Source organism: Aquarana catesbeiana, linkage group LG08, assembly GCF_042186555.1.
Source record: "Aquarana catesbeiana isolate 2022-GZ linkage group LG08, ASM4218655v1, whole genome shotgun sequence".
In the NCBI taxonomy this organism is placed as follows: domain Eukaryota; kingdom Metazoa; phylum Chordata; class Amphibia; order Anura; family Ranidae; genus Aquarana; species Aquarana catesbeiana.
This window is the reverse complement of record NC_133331.1, coordinates 280,466,300-280,484,688: the sequence shown is the minus strand read 5'-3', so window position 1 is coordinate 280,484,688 and position 18,389 is coordinate 280,466,300. Positions and strand designations below refer to the sequence as shown.

Here is an 18,389-nt window from a genome sequence, read left to right as displayed (position 1 = left end):
GACATAAGAAAGCAGCGTATCTGCAGGACAATACCGTCTCACGAAATTTCAGTTCTGTCACACAGTTTGCTTTTTATTGGCTATGCGTCAAATATTTGTCCAATCAACCAATCAGATATATTTCTTTTATCTCCTAAGCAGCACTACAACAATGTATACTGCAGTTTCATTGGCTGCTCTGTATGGCAATACCACAGAGTGGTAATAAAAGTGAATCTATATATTTTAACTTAGACTTGATTAATTACATTTTATTCCATTATAATAATGTCTTCAGCTTTCTTTCCCCTCTATTAGCAGTATTCTCCTACTTCCACCCAGTGGCTCCCTCACTTCCACTTATTGCTGCCTGGTTGCCATAGTGACGCCCAGCCGAGCGACCTGGATGTTCTTCCAGAGAACTGATCCAGAACCACCACCAGAGGGCGACCGGTAGCTGTCTGTGAGGAGAAAGTTTCCTCAATGCAAAAGGAGTGGTGGCCATTTTGTTGTAGTCCACAATAAGAGACAGAAGAGGAATTTTGAGCTCAAATATGCTCCTAGTGGGGATATGAACCTGGACCTTGCATACCCGGTGAGGAGGAGGTAATAATGTCTTCTTATTATGAGAGATGAGGGTCCCAGCACTGTGCGGATTAGATGGAGGGGATCATATTATCTCCACAAATCATCAGATTTCTGCAAGTCCTCTGATGTGTAGAATGTTAGATGGTCAGCTCCTCTGGGGCTGGAAATGATGGTGCTGGGACATATTCTTCGCAAGTCTTATAGAAATAAGTTAGTGATGGGAAGTAGAATTAAATGTGGCTCCTGCGATTTAGGAAATATAAAGGGGTCTGGTATTAGAAAACCATCCAGAGAGCTCGCCATTTGTTTTTCTCACCATCTAATGTGTAGAACATTAGATGGAAAGCTCCTCTGGGACAGGGGATGATGGTGTTGGGGGCCTGTTCTTGGCAAGGCTACGTTCTCTGCCTTCCCATCTGGGTCCTTTTGGACCATTGCCCTGGTGGTCTTAAGTCAGTTTCTTCCAGGTCTTCTCTAACAGTGAGGTCTTCCACCCATAATTCTAGTCCTGTCCACCTGGTTGTTTTGGGTGTTCTTATCCTGGAGGGATGGTGGGGCGGGCCTCATAATGGGCACAGAAAGTGTACAGACCTGGGAACTCAGTGTATCTGCTAATTAATACATTATAAAGAAATGTTTATTTTTTAGGTTATGTTCTAAATGTGTATTTTGTTTGTGTTATAGATCTATTTCAGTATGATTACAAAGCCACCTGTATCAAGGAGTGAGAATTTTTAGAAGGACACAAGGATCTGTAGAAGGACGTCATGATGGAGAACCGTCCGCCCCTCACATCATCGGGTAAGAGGAGACTTTCATTTCTTGTATAGATGATGCAGCTAGATACACACTTCCTCTGATATAACGACATAGTAGATTAGGTGCCTATAAGGTGTCAGGATGTCACTATTTCTCAATGAAGGAGTGGGAGTATTTAGAAGGACACAAGGATCTATACAAGGAAGTCATGATGGAGAACCAGCTGTCCTTCACATCTCCGGGTAAGAGGAGACTTTCATTTCTTTTAACCACTTATGGACCGCCTGCCGTCGTAATACGGCGGCTGTTTGAACGAGGATATCGTTGTTATGGCAGCAGCTAGCTGCCATGACCCTGGGATCCGCGTTTTCAGCGGGCGGTCCGCTACAAGATAAAAGTGGTCTCTGCGGCGGATTCGCCGCAAGATCACTTTTAACGGTGGCAGGAGAGGGCCCCCCCGCCGCGATCCGGTGCCCTTCGCCGCTTACCGGAGCCATCAGCAACGGCGGAGGCGATCGCGTCCTCTCACTTGCTGTGCATGGAGACGAGTGAGGGTAAGATGGCCCCCACCCATCTCCATACAATTGCTGGACGGAAGCGACGTCAATACATCACTTCCGCCCATACGTCTTAAAGGCACATTTTTTTGTTGTCATTTTTTCAAAATGACAGTTTTTTTTTTTTTTTTTTTTTTGCATTTAAGTCCAAATATGAGATCTGAGGACTTTTTGACCCCCAGATCTCATATTTAAGAGGTCCTGTCAGCTTTTTTCTATTACAAGGGATGTTTACATTTCTTGTAATAGGAATAAAAGTGACATTTTTTTTTTAAACAGTGTAAAAATAAAAAATAAAAGGTAAAATAAATAATTAAAAAAAAAAAATTTAAACGCGCCCCGTCCCAATGAGCTCGCGTGCAGAAGGGAATGCATACGTGAGTAGCGCACGACAGTGTTCAAACCACACATGTGAGGTATCGCCGCGATCGGTAGAGCGAGAGCAATAATTTTAGCCATAGACCTCCTCTGTAACTTAAAACATGCAACCTGTAGAATTTTTTAAACATCGTCTATAGAGATTTTTAAGGGTAAAAGTTGGTCACCATTCCACGAGCGGGTGCAATTTTGAAGCGTGACATGTTGTGTATCAATTTACTCGGCATAACATTATCTTTCACAATATAAAAAAAAATTGGGCTAATTTTACTGTTGTCTTATTTTTTAATTCAACAAAGTGTATTTTTTCCAAACAAAGTGCGCTCGTAAGAACACTGCGCAAATACGGTGTGACAGAAAGTATTGCAACGATTGCCATTTTATTCTCTAGGGTGTTCGAAAAAAAAAAATGTATAATGTTTGGAGGTTCTAAGTAAGTTTCTAGCAAAAAAACAGTTTTTAACTTGTAAACACCACATCTAAAAAAGGGGCCCGGTCTTAAAGTGGTTAATGGAGAGAAGAGTATTGAGGATCCACCTAGATACACACATCCTCTAATATAAAGACATAGAAACAATGTATTCAGTCAGTGTGTGTTTTTCCTACAGATGGATCCTGTAACATAAATACCCCAGAGACAGAGAGATGTCCAAATCCTCAGTATTCCCGAGATTCCACACAGGAACATCATGAGATCCCTCAGGAGGATCAGGTAGAAGAAACTGGGCTTAATTATAGCTAATATTTTTGGTAATATAATTAGAAGACACTGAAAATATGCAATATAATGTCTTATGTAGGTTGAAGGCCTTTTTATTGTTAAAGTTGAAGGTGAAGAAGAGAGGCGCAATGAACTTTGTAAGAAGGAAGTTCCTTCAGAAATCAAAGCTGAGAAGGAGGAAGAAGGACATGTAAGAATTAAAGAGGAGGAAGTTCCTCCAGAGACCATCACAGGTGAGTAATAAACACTAAATCCAGAAAAGATTTACAGGTTCTCCGTATAAATGAGAGTTTGTTAGCATTGTGTGTTTTCTACAGATCGCTCCAGTAACAGAAATCCTCCAGAGAGATGTCCCCGTCCTCTGTATTGCTGGGACTCCACACAGGAACAGGAGATCACTCAGGAGGATCAGGTAGATGGAAGGTAGTAGGAAGATGACACTTGTTGTCATAAATGAGTTGATCAGCAATGGTTAAACATAAGAGGATAGTATAGGGATGAGCCCGATGCTCGAGTCGAACGTAAGTTCGAGTCGAACATCGGGTGTTCGCTGTTCGGCAAGCAGGCAAACAATATGCGGTGTTCGCGGAAAATTCGAAAGCTGCCGGAACACTGTTAAAGTCTATGGGGCACTAACATGAAAAATCAAAAGTGCTCATTTTAAAGGCTTATATGCAAGTTATTGTCTTAAAAAGTGTTTGGGGACCTGGGTCCTGCCCCAGGGGACATGTATCAATGCAAAAACATTTTTTAAAAACGGCCGTTTTTCCGGGAGCAGTGATTTTTTTAATGCTTAAAGTGAAACAATAAAAATGAAATATTCCTTTAAATATCATGCCTGGGGGTGTCTATAGTATGCCTGTAAAGTGGCGCATTTTCCTGTGTTTAGAACAGTACCGCAGCAAAATGACATTTCTAAAGAAAAAATTGTCATTTAAAATTGATCGCGGCTGTAATGAATTGTCGGGTCTCGGCAATATAGATACAGATATTTGAAAAAAAGAGCATGGGATCCCCCCGTCCATTACCAGGCCCTTTGGGTCTGGTATGAATATTAAGGGGAACCAAATTTAAAAAAAAAATGGCATAGGGGTCCCCCCCGAAATCCATACCAGACCTTATCCGAGCATGCAATCTGGCAGGCCGCAGGAAAAGAGGGGGGGACGAGAGAGAGCCCCCCCCTCCTGAACCGTACCAGGCCACATGCCGTCAACATGGGGAGGGTGCTTTGGGGTCAAGGGCCTCATCCCCACAACCCTTGCCTGGTGGTTGTGGGGGTCTGCGGGTGGGGGGCTTATCGGAATCTGGAAGCCCCCTTTAACAAGGGGACCCCCAGATCCCGGCCTCCCCCCCATGTTAATTGGTAACGGGGTACAAATGTACCCCTACCATTTCACAAAAAAGTGTCAAAATAGTAAAAAAGACAAGCCACAGCTTGGGACAAGTCCTTTATTAAAAAATAAAAAAAATTAAATGTCCCACAAAGTAAGTTCACGCTGCCCGAAGGACCGAAAAAGAGAAAAAAAAAGGTGCCAGGTTGCGTGCTCGGATAAGGGTCTGGTATGGATTTTGGGGGGACCCCTACGCCATTTTTTTTTTAAATTTTGGCGCAGGGTTCCCCTTAATTTCCATATCAGAGTCGAAGGACCTGGTATGGATTTTAGGGGGACCCCCACACAATTTTTTTTTTTAATTTTGATTTGGGGTTCCAATTAATATTCATACCAGACCCAAAGGGCCTGGTAATGGACGGGGGTATCCCATGCTCTTTTTTTCAATTACCTGTATCTATATGTATCTATATGCGAACGGAACAGGAGGGTGTTCGGCTCATCTCTAGTGTTGTACAGTTACCACGTCAGTATGTGTGGCAACTGTACATTTTTCTACCGGAAGTATTGTTTAGTGTAGATCTTTGCAACTGTTCTATCAAGATGAGCAAGCAGCCCAATACATAGTATTTAAAATACAATCATGGAAACTATTTTACCTGCCAGTTTTGTGATTGGGACATCCTACCACACAGGACAACCAGGTCCTTCACTTCCTCTACAAGCATAACAAAACTTTGTCAAAACACACCCTAGCCCAGTGACTCGACAATGAAAGAGCAGTACGCTAACAAAGACATCACTCTGTTTTCTCCTCCCTCGACATGTTGTCTGTCAACACATGTGCAGTACAGCTAAGCCTTATTGGCTCTTAGTACTGCCCCTCCCACTTCCAGAGTGCTACTGTATAGAGGAGCACAGAGTACGGCTATCAAGATGGATTCTAAAATCGGCTATCGGCATAGATTCTAGCTACTTAAACAAGTAGTCGTTCAAAGTGATTTTTAACAAATACATACAGTAAATGCATTATGCATTCATATAGTAGTTGGGGGCTCTTTTGGTGTATGCTCACTTTTAGAGGGTCTAGCATAACACTGATATTGTGTTTAGATGTTCTTTATATAGTGTGGTATTTGCATTGTTTTGTGTTTTTCAGCATGAAAATCTACTTAAAGCTGAAGTGAAAGAGGAAGCAGAGGAGCCAAATGCTGGGAGCGATGAGAAGTGCAAGAAAGAGGAAATCCCTCCAGAGATCAGCACAGGTGAGTAATAAACACTAAATCCACATTAGTTCACAATGAATGGAATGGATGCCATTTATAAAATTGATTGCTTATAACAGTGATTATTTCTGTTATAAGCAGCAATCATAGTGTGTAAAAAAAAAAATCCTGATCACTTCACCAGAGTAGTACAGTGGCACAAAAAAATGAATAAAAAAGTTTAAAAAAATTGAAAAGGAAAATCTTAAAATGTATTTATTTACTTATTTTACATACTGTCACCTGTCAGTGTCCTTAATCACTGCCTCGGCAGTCATATGGTGATGCTGTCCTGCTCTGATGTATGTATGTAATAGTAAATGTATGTATGTAAAAAAAAAAAAAAAAAAAAGACACAAAACCAAAATTTTTAGTTTCTTAATTTTCCCAAATAATTGTGACAAAAAATTACAACTTCAAAAAACTCATTATGTCTCTTTACTAAATACCTTTGACTGTCTACTTTGGAAAAAGGAGTCATTTGGGGGGTATTTGTACTGTCCTCACATTTTAGGGCCATAAGAAATAAAAATAGGCAGTCAGTAAATCAGGACTAATTGATTTTGAAATATACAGTATCTCACAAAAGTGAGTACACCCCTCACATTTTTGTAAATATTTTATTATACCTTTTAATGTGACAACAATGTGATAATGTGAACAAATGACAGTCTCTGATCACCACCTTATTAGTTTTGCTCTCTCCCTGTCTTCCACTTCTTCTCCCTCCAACTGCCTAACAGTTACACGTAGAAACCTTCGCCACCTCAACCCTTCTCTTCTCTACTCTGCTACTGATAACCTCTATGACAAAATCTCACCTCTGTCCTGCCCCAACCTAGCTACTTTCATCTACAACAGCTCACTGTCTTCCTCCCTAGACAAGCTTGCCCCCCTCACTACACGCAGAATTAGGCCCCGACTGCTACAACCCTGGCAAACAGATGACACCAGAAGTCTCAGAAAACGTAGCCGCGCTCTTGAGCGCCTGTGGCATAAGACTAAGATCCAGGAAGACTTCACACAATATAAATGTGCCCTCTTAAAATACTACTCCTGCCTTCACACTGCCAAACAGACCTACTTTATCACACTCATTAACACCTTCTCATCCAGTCCACGTCAACTCTTCTCTACCTTCAACACTCTACTCTGTCCTCCACTGCCTCCACCCACCAACTCACTCACTGCCCAGGAGATTGCCAATCACTTCAAAACTAAGATTGATACAATTCATGAGGAGATCACCAATGCGCAAAAACCTCCCCCATGCAACACCCCATGTCCACAGACACAATCATTACTTCCCTCATTCAACCCTGCTACTATTACTGAGGTTGCTAAACTTTTATCTAGCACTCATCTAACCACTTGCCCCCTGGATCCTGTTCCCTCGCAAATGCTACGCTCACCCTCTGACTCGATTCTACACTCTCTAACTCACATTTTCAACCTCTCCCTCTCTCGTGGCATCTTCCCAAACTCTCTAAAACATGCGCTATTCACCCCCATACTAAAAAAGCCCTCACTGGATCCCACCAATCTCAACAACTTACGTCCCATCTCCTTACTCTCCTTCTCCTCCAAACTTCTTGAAAGACTGGTCTACAACCAACTAAGCGACCATCTGCCCATGAATAAACTTCTTGATCCCCTTCAGTCCAGTTTTCAGCCTCAACACTCCACGGAAACTGCTCTCCTTAAACTCTCAAATGACCTATTAATGGCTAAAGCCAATGGACACTATTCTGTACTACTTCTCCTGGATCTCTCTGCTGCCTTTGACACAGTGGACCACCCCCTCCTCCTCAAAAAACTCCACTCCTTTGGTCTCCGTGACTGTACTCTTCGCTGTTTCTCATCCTACCTATCCCACCGCTCCTTCAGTGTCACTTACAACTCTACTTCCTCCTCTCCTCTTCCTTTTTCCATTGGGGCCCCCCAAGGTTCGGTTCTTGGACCTCTCCTTTTCTCAATCTACACCACCTCCTTGGGTCAGTTGATTGCCTCCCACGGCTTTAAATATCATCTCTACGCTGATGACACCCAAATCTATCTCTCCACCCCCCAGCTCTCTCCATCTGTCTCCTCACGCATTACCAACTTACTAGCAGACATATCAGCCTGGATGTCACATCACTTTCTCAAACTCAACCTATCCAAAACTGAGCTCATGATATTTCCTCCCTCAGGTGCCACTTCCCCTGATTTCCCTGTCAAGATCAACGGCTCAACTATCAACCCATCTCCCCACGCCAAGGTCCTAGGTGTAATCCTGGACTCTGGACTAACCTTTCGACCACACATTCTATCACTATCCAAAGCTTGCCGCCTCAATCTCCGCAACAGCTCCAAGATATGCCCCTTCCTAACCAATGTCACCACAAAGCTTCTAATCCACTCCCTGGTCATCTCCCGCCTCGACTACTGCAACTCCCTCCTCATTGGTTTACCTCTAAATAGGCTATCCCCACTTCAGTCCATCATGAACGCTGCTGCCAGGCTCATCCACCTCACAAACCGCTCAGCGTCTGCTACGCCCCTCTGCCAATCCCTCCATTGGCTGCCACTCAGTCACCGAATTAAATTCAAGATACTAACTATAACTTACAAAGCCATCCACAACCTGGCCCCCAGCTACATCTCTAACCTAGTCACAAAATACCAACCTAATCGTTCTATTCGCTCCTCCCAAGACCTCCTGCTCTCAAACTCCCTTGTCACCTCATCCCATGCTCGCCTTCAGGACTTCTCCAGAGCCTCCCCCATCCTCTGGAATGCTCTACCCCAATCCGTCCGATTTTCTCCTACTTTATCCACTTTCAGACAATCCCTGAAAACGCATCTCTTCAGAGAAGCCTATCTGGCCCCCACCTAACAACTGTACATTTATCTTCTCAATCAGCACATCACCCACAGTTATTACCTCTTGTATCTCTTGACCTTCCCTCTTAGATTGTAAGCTCTAAGGAGCAGGCCCCTCTGATTCCTACTGTATCAAAGTGTATTGTATTTGTACTGTCTACCCTCAAGTTGTAAAGCGCTACGTAAACTGTTGGCGCTATATAAATACTGTATAATAATAAAAATAGAATAAAATATTTACAAAAAATGTGAGGGGTGTACTCACTTTTGTGAGATACTGTATATATCATAGTTTGCTGGCTCTATACCTTTCACACCTAGTAAATAACATACACAGATTTGAGTAATTTTTACCAAAGAAATGTAGCAGTATACATTTTGGTCTAAATGTATGGAGAAAGATTATTTATTTCCAACATAACAAAACTAAAACCAAGAAAAACGTGTTGGTTTTTTTTTTTTTTTTTTTTTTTTTTTTTACAGTTTTGTTTTTTTTTTTTTTTTGTTTATTTAGCAAAAAATAATAAACTCAGTGGTGATTAAATACCACCAAAAGAAAGCTCTGCTCTATATGTCTAAAAAAATGATAAAAATGTAATTTAGGTACAGTGTTAAATGACTGAGTAATTGTAATTCAAAATGTGACAGTGCTGAAAGTTGGCCTGGGCAGGAAGTGGGTAAAAGTGTCTGGTATTGATCTGATTAAATAGCGACAGATTGATTAGCCACTGGATAGTGGATTTTGAAGTTTGTTGTGGTATTGGCGGATCCCAAGATACATTTGACGCCGTACTTTTCCCCTTCATTTCTTATTTCCTCCAGATGGACAATACAGAAGGAACAACACAGAGAAAAGTTTTGTCATCAATCAAGACGATAAAGTAGAAGACCATGAAATTACATTTGACTCCATTATCCCACATTTTAATCCAGTACTTCCCGGTACAGATGAATCTTCCAATCCTACTATACATTTCAGGAGGTCTTCTGATCAAACCTATCCCGTCACCTATCAAGCAGCTTGTAGGGAGAGTGAAACCTTCCTGTGTTCTGAGTGCAGTGAGTATTTTAGCCAGAGAGCTGAACTACTTGCCCACCAGCGAGAGCATACAGTTGACAAGAGTTTTTTTTTTTTTTTTCCATAATGTTTTTATTGAGATTTTCAAAATCACCAAAAATACAGAGAGTACAAAACAGTAAACAAAAGTACAGGTGAGTGGCATGTACGAACATACAATTGCAACAAGGTATTCTAGCAAATGAAGGGAGCAAACACCGACCACCTTTGTAGAGGAATACTTAGAGAGAGGTTACTGTGGTAAATGCTACATGTGGTCGGAAGGTGCGTGCTGTACAGGGTAGGTTATTGGGGTACGTCAACAGTAAAATAGTAGGACGAAAATAACCATAAGTCTGTCTAATGTTCTCTAAAGTGACGCATTGTGCGCCCAAACATATGAAAGGAATAGTAATGTGTAGAACGGGAAACTTATGGGGGGGACTTCCACACCGTCTGGGTTCCACCCCCACTCCGATCACCCCTAACGGGACCTTCACTGTGAACGGGGCGGGGTGTGTAGGGGCTCAGAGTTTGCGTCCAATGGAATGACGGTGTGTCAAGATTAGATCGTGATTCCCGATATCAAGTCTACTTGAGGAGGTAAGAATGTTGGCCGAGGTTTGATAGTGATGCCGAGGGCGTTGCTCATACTTATGAGGTAAAATGTAGGGGAATAACGGTGGAACCGGTATGTGGAGCAACAGAAGTCAAGGCCTTGTCGGCTTGACGTGGTGAAGGAAGTGTGAAGGGAGGGAGGGAGGCGGGAGAGGGGGTGGTGGGTAAACAAGGTGGGGGGGCCAGTGGTGGAAAGCAGTTCTATGTAATTAGTGTGCAGGTAATGACGCAGGCAGTGAGGTGGTCTGAGTGTGGGATTGTCGGTAGTGGGACCAGCAAGCCCAGATAACATTATGTTTGGTAGGGTTGTCCTTAGCTTGACAAATAAGTTCTTCCATGGCTGATATTCTGTCCACCCTACGGATCCAATCTTTCACCGTGGGGGGGGCAGGGTTCCTCCAAAAGGCAGGAATACATTGGTTGGCCGCATTGATGAGGTGTAGAGTCAGGGAATTTTTATAGGAGTTATAAGGCTTGGCGGTGTGGTGTAGTAGGTAACTAGCAGGGGCAAAGGTTGGTGAGTACGTGGTGATGTGGGATATCAGTCGGTGAATTTCTGACCAGAATGGTTGAATAAGGGTACATTCCCACCAGATGTGAAATAGGGTACCGCGGGCCGTATGACATCTCCAGCAGGTCGGGGGGATAGTGGGGTGAAAGTGGTGGACCTTGTCCGGTGTCCTATACCATTTGGAGAATAGTTTATATCTATTTTCCTGAGTGGCAACATTAATGGAGCCCTTGTGCATGAGGGTAAATATGCGGTCCCAGTCAGACGGGGTGAGATCAATAGATAAGTCGTGCTCCCATTGTCTCACTATTTTATCTTCCTTTACCTCGTGTCGGGAAAACAAGAGGGAGTAGGTTGTCGAGATTAGGTGGGCTTGGGGTTCTGTGCTGGAAGAGAGAATTTCGAGCGGTGTGAGTTCTCTGTGCCAGAGGGGGTGGCGTTGGTGGGATTGGAGGAAGTGTCTTAGCTGTAAATATTTATAAAAGGGTATATTGTGGTTGGGCAGTTGTGCCGTAAGAGTAGGGTAGGGTATTAATGTCCCGTTATTGAAGAATTCATGAGCTCTGGCTCGTGAAGAAAGTGTTTCAAGGGTTGGGTCTTTCAGTGTTAGTCCTGGGGGGAAGTCTGGATTGTCTACCAATGGGGTCATAGGGCCTGGTGCTGGGCTAAAAGCTAGCCTTTTGGACACTAATTTGAGTGTCGATAGTGTGGTGCCAATGAGCGGGTGAGCTAGTAAGTCTTTGGATACGTGTCTGTGGTCGGTCCACGGCAAGTCAGCTATGGGGATGTCTGTAAAGGAGTCCTCCAGTTGGATCCATGCTTTAGAGGAGCGGTGCACATGCCAGTCTACCAATCTGGTCAGTTGACAGGCCCAGTGGTACTTTTGAAGGTCTGGAAGGCCTAGGCCTCCCAGACGTTTGGGGAGTACCAACCTCTCCCAGCTAAGGCGTGGGCGTTTGGTGGCCCACACAAAGGACCTGCAAATCTTTTTATAGGAGGAGAAGAAGGAAGCTGGTATCTTGATTGGTATGGCTTGTAGTAGGTAGAGGAGCCTGGGTAAAACATTCATTTTGATCACTGCTATTCTACCCATCCAGGAGAAGGAGCCCAAGTGCCATTTCTGTAAGTCACCCTGGATGGACTGGAGTAATGGCGAAAAGTTTTTGGTGTATAAATCCTTTAAGTTGGTGGTGATTTTGATGCCAAGGTAGGTTATTTCGGAATATTCCCAAACAAACGGGAAGTTAAGCTTACATAGGTTGACAGTTTCCATTGGCAGTGTTACATTGAGGGCTTTAGACTTGTCGAAATTGATTTGTAGGTTGGATAAGGATTTGAAAAGTGCGAAATCAGTAAGAAGGTTGGGGAGGGTCGTAATAGGGTCAGTCAGGAAGAGCAAGATGTCGTCGGCGTATGCTGCCATTTTATATTGAGTACGATGGATGTCTATGCCTCTGATAGTGGGATTTAGTCTCAGTTTACGAAGCATAGGTTCCATGGTCAGTATAAAGAGAATAGGAGAAAGAGGGCAGCCCTGGCGGGTCCCATTGGATACATAGAAGGCGTCCGACAGTCCCCCATTGATCCGGAGTCTTGCTGAAGGAGAGACGTAGAGGGCCATGATCATTTGTAGCATGCGGGGAGGAAGTCCAATCGCGCGGAGTGCGGCCTCCATGTAGTCCCATGCTACCCTGTCAAACGCCTTCTCTGCATCCAACGAGAGGAAAAAACCCTGTGTAGAAGATTTAGTTAGCCAGTGGTGAATGTTCAGGGCTTTTGTGGTGTTGTCCCTGGCTTCTCGGCCAGGAACAAAGCCCACCTGTTCAAGGGAGACCAAAGATGGTAAAAAGGGGAGAATGCGATTAGCTAATGCTTTGGCGTACAATTTTAGGTCCACATTTAGTAGTGAAATGGGGCGGTAGTTGGTGACCAGAGTGGGGTCCTTCCCTTGTTTAGGGATGAGCGTGATATGGGCTTCCATTAAGTCATTGTGTGCAGTCGAAGTCGGTGTGAGGTTGTTGAGGGCTTTGGTCAGGTGTGGGAGGAGAATGGTCGGGAAGGATTTGTAATAGCTGGCCGAAAGGCCATCTGGGCCTGGGCTCTTGCCCGTTTTCATCTGTTTTAGTGCATTAACGAGTTCTTCGTTAGAGAGGGGGACGTTTAGAGATTGTGCGTCTTCGGAGGAGAGCGGTGTCGGGCCGAATTTTGTTAGAAAGTCAGTAATGGCCGTTAAACGGTTAACGTTAGTGTCGGTGGTTTGGGATTTAGGAAGGTTGTAGAGTTTAGAGAAGTACTGTATAAATTGGGACGAGATTCCTTCATTAGTGACTATTGCCTCGCCTCTGGCGTTGTGGAGTTTATGAATGGTGTGCGAGGCCTTTTTGGTTTGAAGTGCCCTCGCCAGAAGTTTGCCTGCTTTGTTGCCAAACTCATAATATACTTTTTGCGTCAAAGCGAACTTGCGCTTCAGTTTGGCATTTAACACATCCAAGAGATCTTCCCGAGCCTGAGACAGTTCGGATAATACAGAGTTAGCGAGGGAGGCTTTGTGTTTTTGTTCGAGCGTGCGGATGTGTGCGGTTAACTCAGCAATGCGGGCGGTTTGGAGTTTGTTTCGTTGAGCCGCCATAGCCAACAGTTCGCCTTGAACTACACATTTGTGTGCGGCCCAGGTAACTGTGGGTGCTACGTCTGGTGAAGCGTTCTCTTTGAAAAAGTTTGATAGGCAAGTGGTCAGCCTTTGGATATTGATCTCGTCAGTGAGTAAGGAGTTGTCAAGGCGCCAGATATGCGTGTTTGGGCGAGGGGAGGGCAGCTGAAGGGACATGGAAATGGGGTTATGGTCCGAAAGTGTGGCTGGGTCAATGGTAGCTTTGGTGAGGTGCGACAGGTCATTTTGTGAAAGAAAGAAATGGTCCAGTCTGGAATATTTGTTGTGGGGGGCGGAAAAGAAAGTAAAGTCTCTGTCTTTGGGATGTAGCGTACGCCATGTGTCGTGAAGCAGTAAGTTACTGAGCTGTTGTTTGATCGCCCTCAAGGCCCTGTAAGGTAAAGAGGATGTACCGTTCGACGTGTCGTCCGTCGGTGTCAAGGGGACATTGAAATCACCACCAAGAATAAGTGTTCCTGTTTGGAAGCTGGAAAGTAGTTGAAGGGTATTGCGGAAGAAGGTAACTTGGCCCGTGTTGGGGGCATATATGTTGGCTATCGTGAGGGGCACTAGGTGTAAAGTGCCTTTCAGAAAGAGGAAGCGTCCCAGCGGGTCTCTTTGGACATCAGTCACCTGAAAGGGACAATTTTTCGAGATGAGGATGGATACCCCTTTGGATTTTGCCTCCACGTTGGAGGAGTGGAAGGCTGTGGGGAAATGTTGGTCTGTAAGTTTAGGGATGGAATCGGTGCGAAAGTGGGTTTCTTGTAGGAGGGCAATATGTGCTTTAGAGTTTTTGAGAGAGTATAAAAGTTTTGATCGCTTTTCGGGTGTATTAAGGCCCCTAATGTTCAGGGAATATAGTTTGAGAGAGTGGGGTGGAACCTGTCTAACCACCGGGGGAGAGTGCATAAGTTGTGGGTTCGCCATGGGCGGGGTGTGTGGGTGGTGGGGGGGGGTAGGGGGACAGAGGGAAGGGATCGGGAGGGCAGGGGTGAGGTAAGGTTCAGAGGTGTGAGTGGAGAAGGTTGATCCGATGAGGTGTGGAACTGAATATCCAACAGCCTCAAGGGTCTGTGATCGGGATGGTACGGAGCGTGAACGGCGCGCGAGTCCCTGTCAGTGGGGTCGCACACCGATGTAACCCCGTGTGGGGGTTGACCTAAACTGAGACAAGGAGAGACCAAGAAAGGTATGGGAAGTGAGTGGGAGTATGAGCAGCCACCATAGGAGTGATGTATAGCAGCCGAGAGAGGTAATGTATTCATGTATTGCTAAGCCGGGTCTTGTGTGTATGACGATGGGGGGTACTGTGTACAGGCAGTGAAGCTGTAACGTTGTAGCCCGATCCCTTACACTGGAGGCATAGTGATTGGGTCAACAAGCAGGGAGTAGAGTGTGAGTGGGAGATACGTTAGCCCGGGGACCAACCCCCCGCCCCAACCCCTAGAGGAACCGACTACTAGGGAAGTCCCCTCAGTCTATCAGGTAGCGGTCTCCAGTCATAGAGGAGGGCTGCAGCGGGAGGTGGGTGCTCGTGAGGAAGGATGTGGAGTGGTGGGGGTACAGCAATAAGTGCAGCTGCAACATAAGGGGTGTATCACCTCCACCTCCCCCCTCTGGTTATAGCATCAAACCTTGAATTGTGTCCCCTTTAAAACTATCATTAATGCGTAGGTAGGATAGCAATATACAAACAAAGCAAAACAACAAAAAAAAAAAAAAAAAAAAACACAGCGAAAAGGCATATGGCTTAAGAACCTGAGAGACATCGGAACGTCATCTGAAAGTTCCATCTGGGGCTTGCAGGCATGGGAGTTCGGTATGGAAGGTCCAGTTGTAGTCGGTAGGAGGGGCATCTTGCAAGCTGGAGGTACAGATCGGGTGTCCTGCAGGCGCGTGGAGGTCGGGGAGAGGCGTCAGTCCGGCTGAGGCGACATCTAGGTGATCCATCCGACAGGAGCGAGGTAGGAGGCGAGTTGCTTGAGTCCTGGAGAGTCCATGACAGATGCGATATTAAAGTTCCCGGATGTCTACTTGAATGTGCGTGACAATAGTGCTGCCGTAGAAGGTTGGGGGCGGTGTCAACTGCCGCTATGCATCCTGGTGAATGTAGTGTTTGGCTGAATGCTGGGCAGTGCATTGAATATTTGGTAGGCATCCCAGATCGTGAGAGGTATTAGGCAGGAATGTGTATGAGGCGGTAAAGTCCGACCCAGAAAGTCGGCTGAGAGGAGTAGGCATCACCTAGGGGGTCTTCAGTGTTCCGAGGGCATGGGGGGGGCACAACATTCACAGTCAAAGCCCTAACCTGAGGAGGGCAGAACTAATGTTGAAAAGTCAGGAGGCGCAACGTGCCGCCAAAACAGCAAAAGGGAAAAACGAAGTAAAAAAGAAATAAAACTTCTAAGAGGCCGTCAGTGTCCGTAAGGAGCCGATGAGCAGTAGTGACTCTTTCAATATGGATCAGCGGTCCCTGCGCGTTCTTCTGTACCGCGGTGGCGGTGTGGGGCTGACGGCCCTAGGGTCACTGCGGTAGCCAGAGTGGTTTCTGAGGGTGGAGGGTGAGCGTCTCCTGCGGTGTCTAGATGGCTGGGCGTCCATGGGTTCCTCTCGTAGTATGCCACTGTGTGAGGCAGTGGGGCGGAAGGCTGCGTACCAGTTCGGTACAGGAACCTCTGGAATGCCAAGTGTGTCACAGAAGTGAGGCAGGTCTTCAGGCACCCGGAGGAGAGCGGTGCGGCCGTGTGCTGTGGCCGAGAGGCAGAAGGGGAACTTCCACTTGTATGGGATGTTTTTCCCTCTTAGAGCATCCAGCAGGGGTTTCAGGTCTCGCCTGTGTTGCAGAGTGATACCCGAAAGATCCTGGTATATTTGAATGGGAGCCCCTTCATGAAGAATTTGTTGCTTCTCCCTAGCTCGCTGCATTATTTCCTCCTTCAGCCTGTAGTCTACAATGCAGCAGATTATATCACGGGGGGGATCATTCTCCCTGCCTTTGGGACGGAGAGCGCGGTGGATCCTTTCTATGACAACAGGGGTCTGTGGAGGCCGGTGGAGTAGGCCATTAAAGATGCTCACCACAGCATGCTGTATATGTTCTCCTTCAATGGATTCCGGCACACCTCTGATTCTCAGATTATGCCTCCGGCCCCTGTTGTCAAGGTCTTCGAGATGCCTCTGCATGTCTCTCATTTGCATTGTGTGGCGATCTATGCTGTCAGCGTTGGAAGTGATAGCTGTGTCATGGCGGTCAATCACTGTCTCCACCACATGGACCCGGTCATTCATGGCTCGCATATCTAGCCTGAGCTCTGATACAGCGGCCGTTAGAGCAGCTTTTATATCGTCCGCGATCGATCTGAGATCCTGTAAATTTATCGGAGAATGGGGGGTAAGGACAATCCCCCCTTCTCCCTCTGCCGTTTGCGTGTAGCTGGCTGTCGGGGAAGTAGTGTCCTGAGGAGGCAAGGGCAGCGGTTGTGAGTGAGTGGTTCCGTGGCGGGACGGCGCCATATTGCCTCTCCCGGCCCTGAACATCTCCGGGATATTCTGGGTTTGTGACCCAGTGAGATCTCTGGGGGATCGGGAACGGGATGCCGACGCGTTCCTGGAAGCTGTCCCCATGCTGTGAGCCAGGTATGTGGGGGAAATACCTCAGAGTTTAAGTAGCTTCTCCTATGGCCGACGGAGCTCTGGGATTATACGTCCTTCTCCATGTCAGGTTAGGCCACGCCCCCCAGTTGACAAGAGTTATTCATGTCCTGAATGTGGGAAGTTTTTTTCTTGGAAGGTTCCACTTATTAGACACCTGAGGATTCACACGGGAGAGAAACCATTTTCATGCCCCCAATGCGGCAAATGTTTCACTCAAAGGTCCACTCTCGCTACACACAAAAGGACTCACACTGGAGAGAAGCCATTTAACTGTGCGGAGTGTGGGAAGTCTTTTTCACGAAAATTGTCTCTCATCACACACGAAAGAGCACACACGGGGGAAAAGCCATATTCGTGTGCGGTGTGTGGGAAATGTTTCCATGCCAAGGACAAACTCATTAAACACCAAAAAACGCACTCGGGAGAGAAGCCGTTTTCTTGTTTGGAATGCAGGAAATGTTTTACACAGAGAGGAAACCTTCTTTCACACCAGAAGATTCACACGGGAGTGAAACCTTATTCATGTTCTGAATGCGGGAAACATTTTATAGAAAGATCGGATCTTGTAAAACATCACAGGACTCACACGGGAGATCACCCACACAGCTGTTCTGAATGTGGCAGAAAATTTCCAAAGAAGTCCTCCCTCATGTCACACCTAAATATACACAGGAGACAAGAGTTTCTCATGTCTGGAGGTGGCAAGTAAAGCAGCGTATGGGCACCTAGACAGCCTTCATCCTCTGCCATTCCTTCCTAATGTTGCATTTGAATTCCCACGGGAGACATGAGTTTCCTGTGTAAGGAGGTGGCAGGTAAACCAGCATATGGAAATCTAGACATTCTTTATCCTTTTGTAATTCTCTGAACATCTACAGGAGACAGGAATTTCTTGTGTCAGGAGGTGGCAAGTAAAGCAGCATATAGGCACCTAGACAGCCTTCATCCTCCCCCACTCCTCCCTAAAGTTGCATTTGAATTTCTACAAGAAAAAAAGGTTTCCCATGTCAGGAGGTGGCAGGTAAAGCAATTTATGGATATCCTTCATTGTTTCCTGTTCCTCCCTTGTTCTTTTGTACAATTGCTTTTTGGCGACGCCCACCCGTCTACGTTGGGGATGGCACTGCCACATGTTGAATTGGTGTGATTCCCAAGACCCAATTTTTGTATGGTTTATATCCTTCATTCTGTCTCAATCCCCCCCATTGTTGCATTTGAATTCCTAGAAGAGGAAACAGTTTCCCATGTCAGGAGGTGGCAGGGAAAGCTGTGTATGGATATCCAAATGTCCTTCGTTCTATCTCAACCCCCCCCACAATGTTGCATTTGAATTCCTACAAGAGGAAAGAGTTTCCCATGTCAGAAGGTGGCACTGGCGGGTAAAGCAGTGTATGGACATCCTTCATCCTACCAAAAAAACAAAAGAATAAGGCATAGACACCACCATATTATA

General features: G+C 45.6%; 2 protein-coding genes across 2 annotated transcripts in view; both read left to right on the top strand.

Moving 5' to 3' along the window:
• LOC141104568 (uncharacterized) overlaps positions 1-18,389 on the top strand; it is a 58,208-nt gene extending 39,819 nt beyond the window's left edge. Inside the window, exon 9 of the mRNA XM_073594175.1 lies at positions 17,031-18,389. Coding sequence (XP_073450276.1) covers positions 17,031-17,645 — 615 coding nt within the window. The 3' untranslated portion in view covers positions 17,646-18,389. The remainder of the gene's footprint in view (positions 1-17,030) is intronic.
• LOC141104537 (uncharacterized) lies at positions 486-10,231 on the top strand. Its single transcript, XM_073594139.1, has 7 exons — positions 486-585; positions 1,252-1,368; positions 2,870-2,973; positions 3,062-3,215; positions 3,300-3,394; positions 5,473-5,578; positions 9,266-10,231. Exons 2-7 carry the CDS (start codon positions 1,335-1,337, stop codon positions 9,586-9,588), a joined length of 816 nt encoding a protein of 271 aa, XP_073450240.1. The 5' UTR covers positions 486-585; positions 1,252-1,334; the 3' UTR covers positions 9,589-10,231.

Coding starts and splice junctions, on each gene's coding strand:
- LOC141104537 (XM_073594139.1), top strand. CDS start 1,335: ATGATGGAGAACCGTCCGCCCCTCACATCATCGG. Junction 1,369..2,869: donor TCCGCCCCTCACATCATCGG/GTAAGAGGAGAC, acceptor TTTTTCCTACAG/ATGGATCCTGTAACATAAAT. Junction 3,395..5,472: donor AGATCACTCAGGAGGATCAG/GTAGATGGAAGG, acceptor TGTGTTTTTCAG/CATGAAAATCTACTTAAAGC.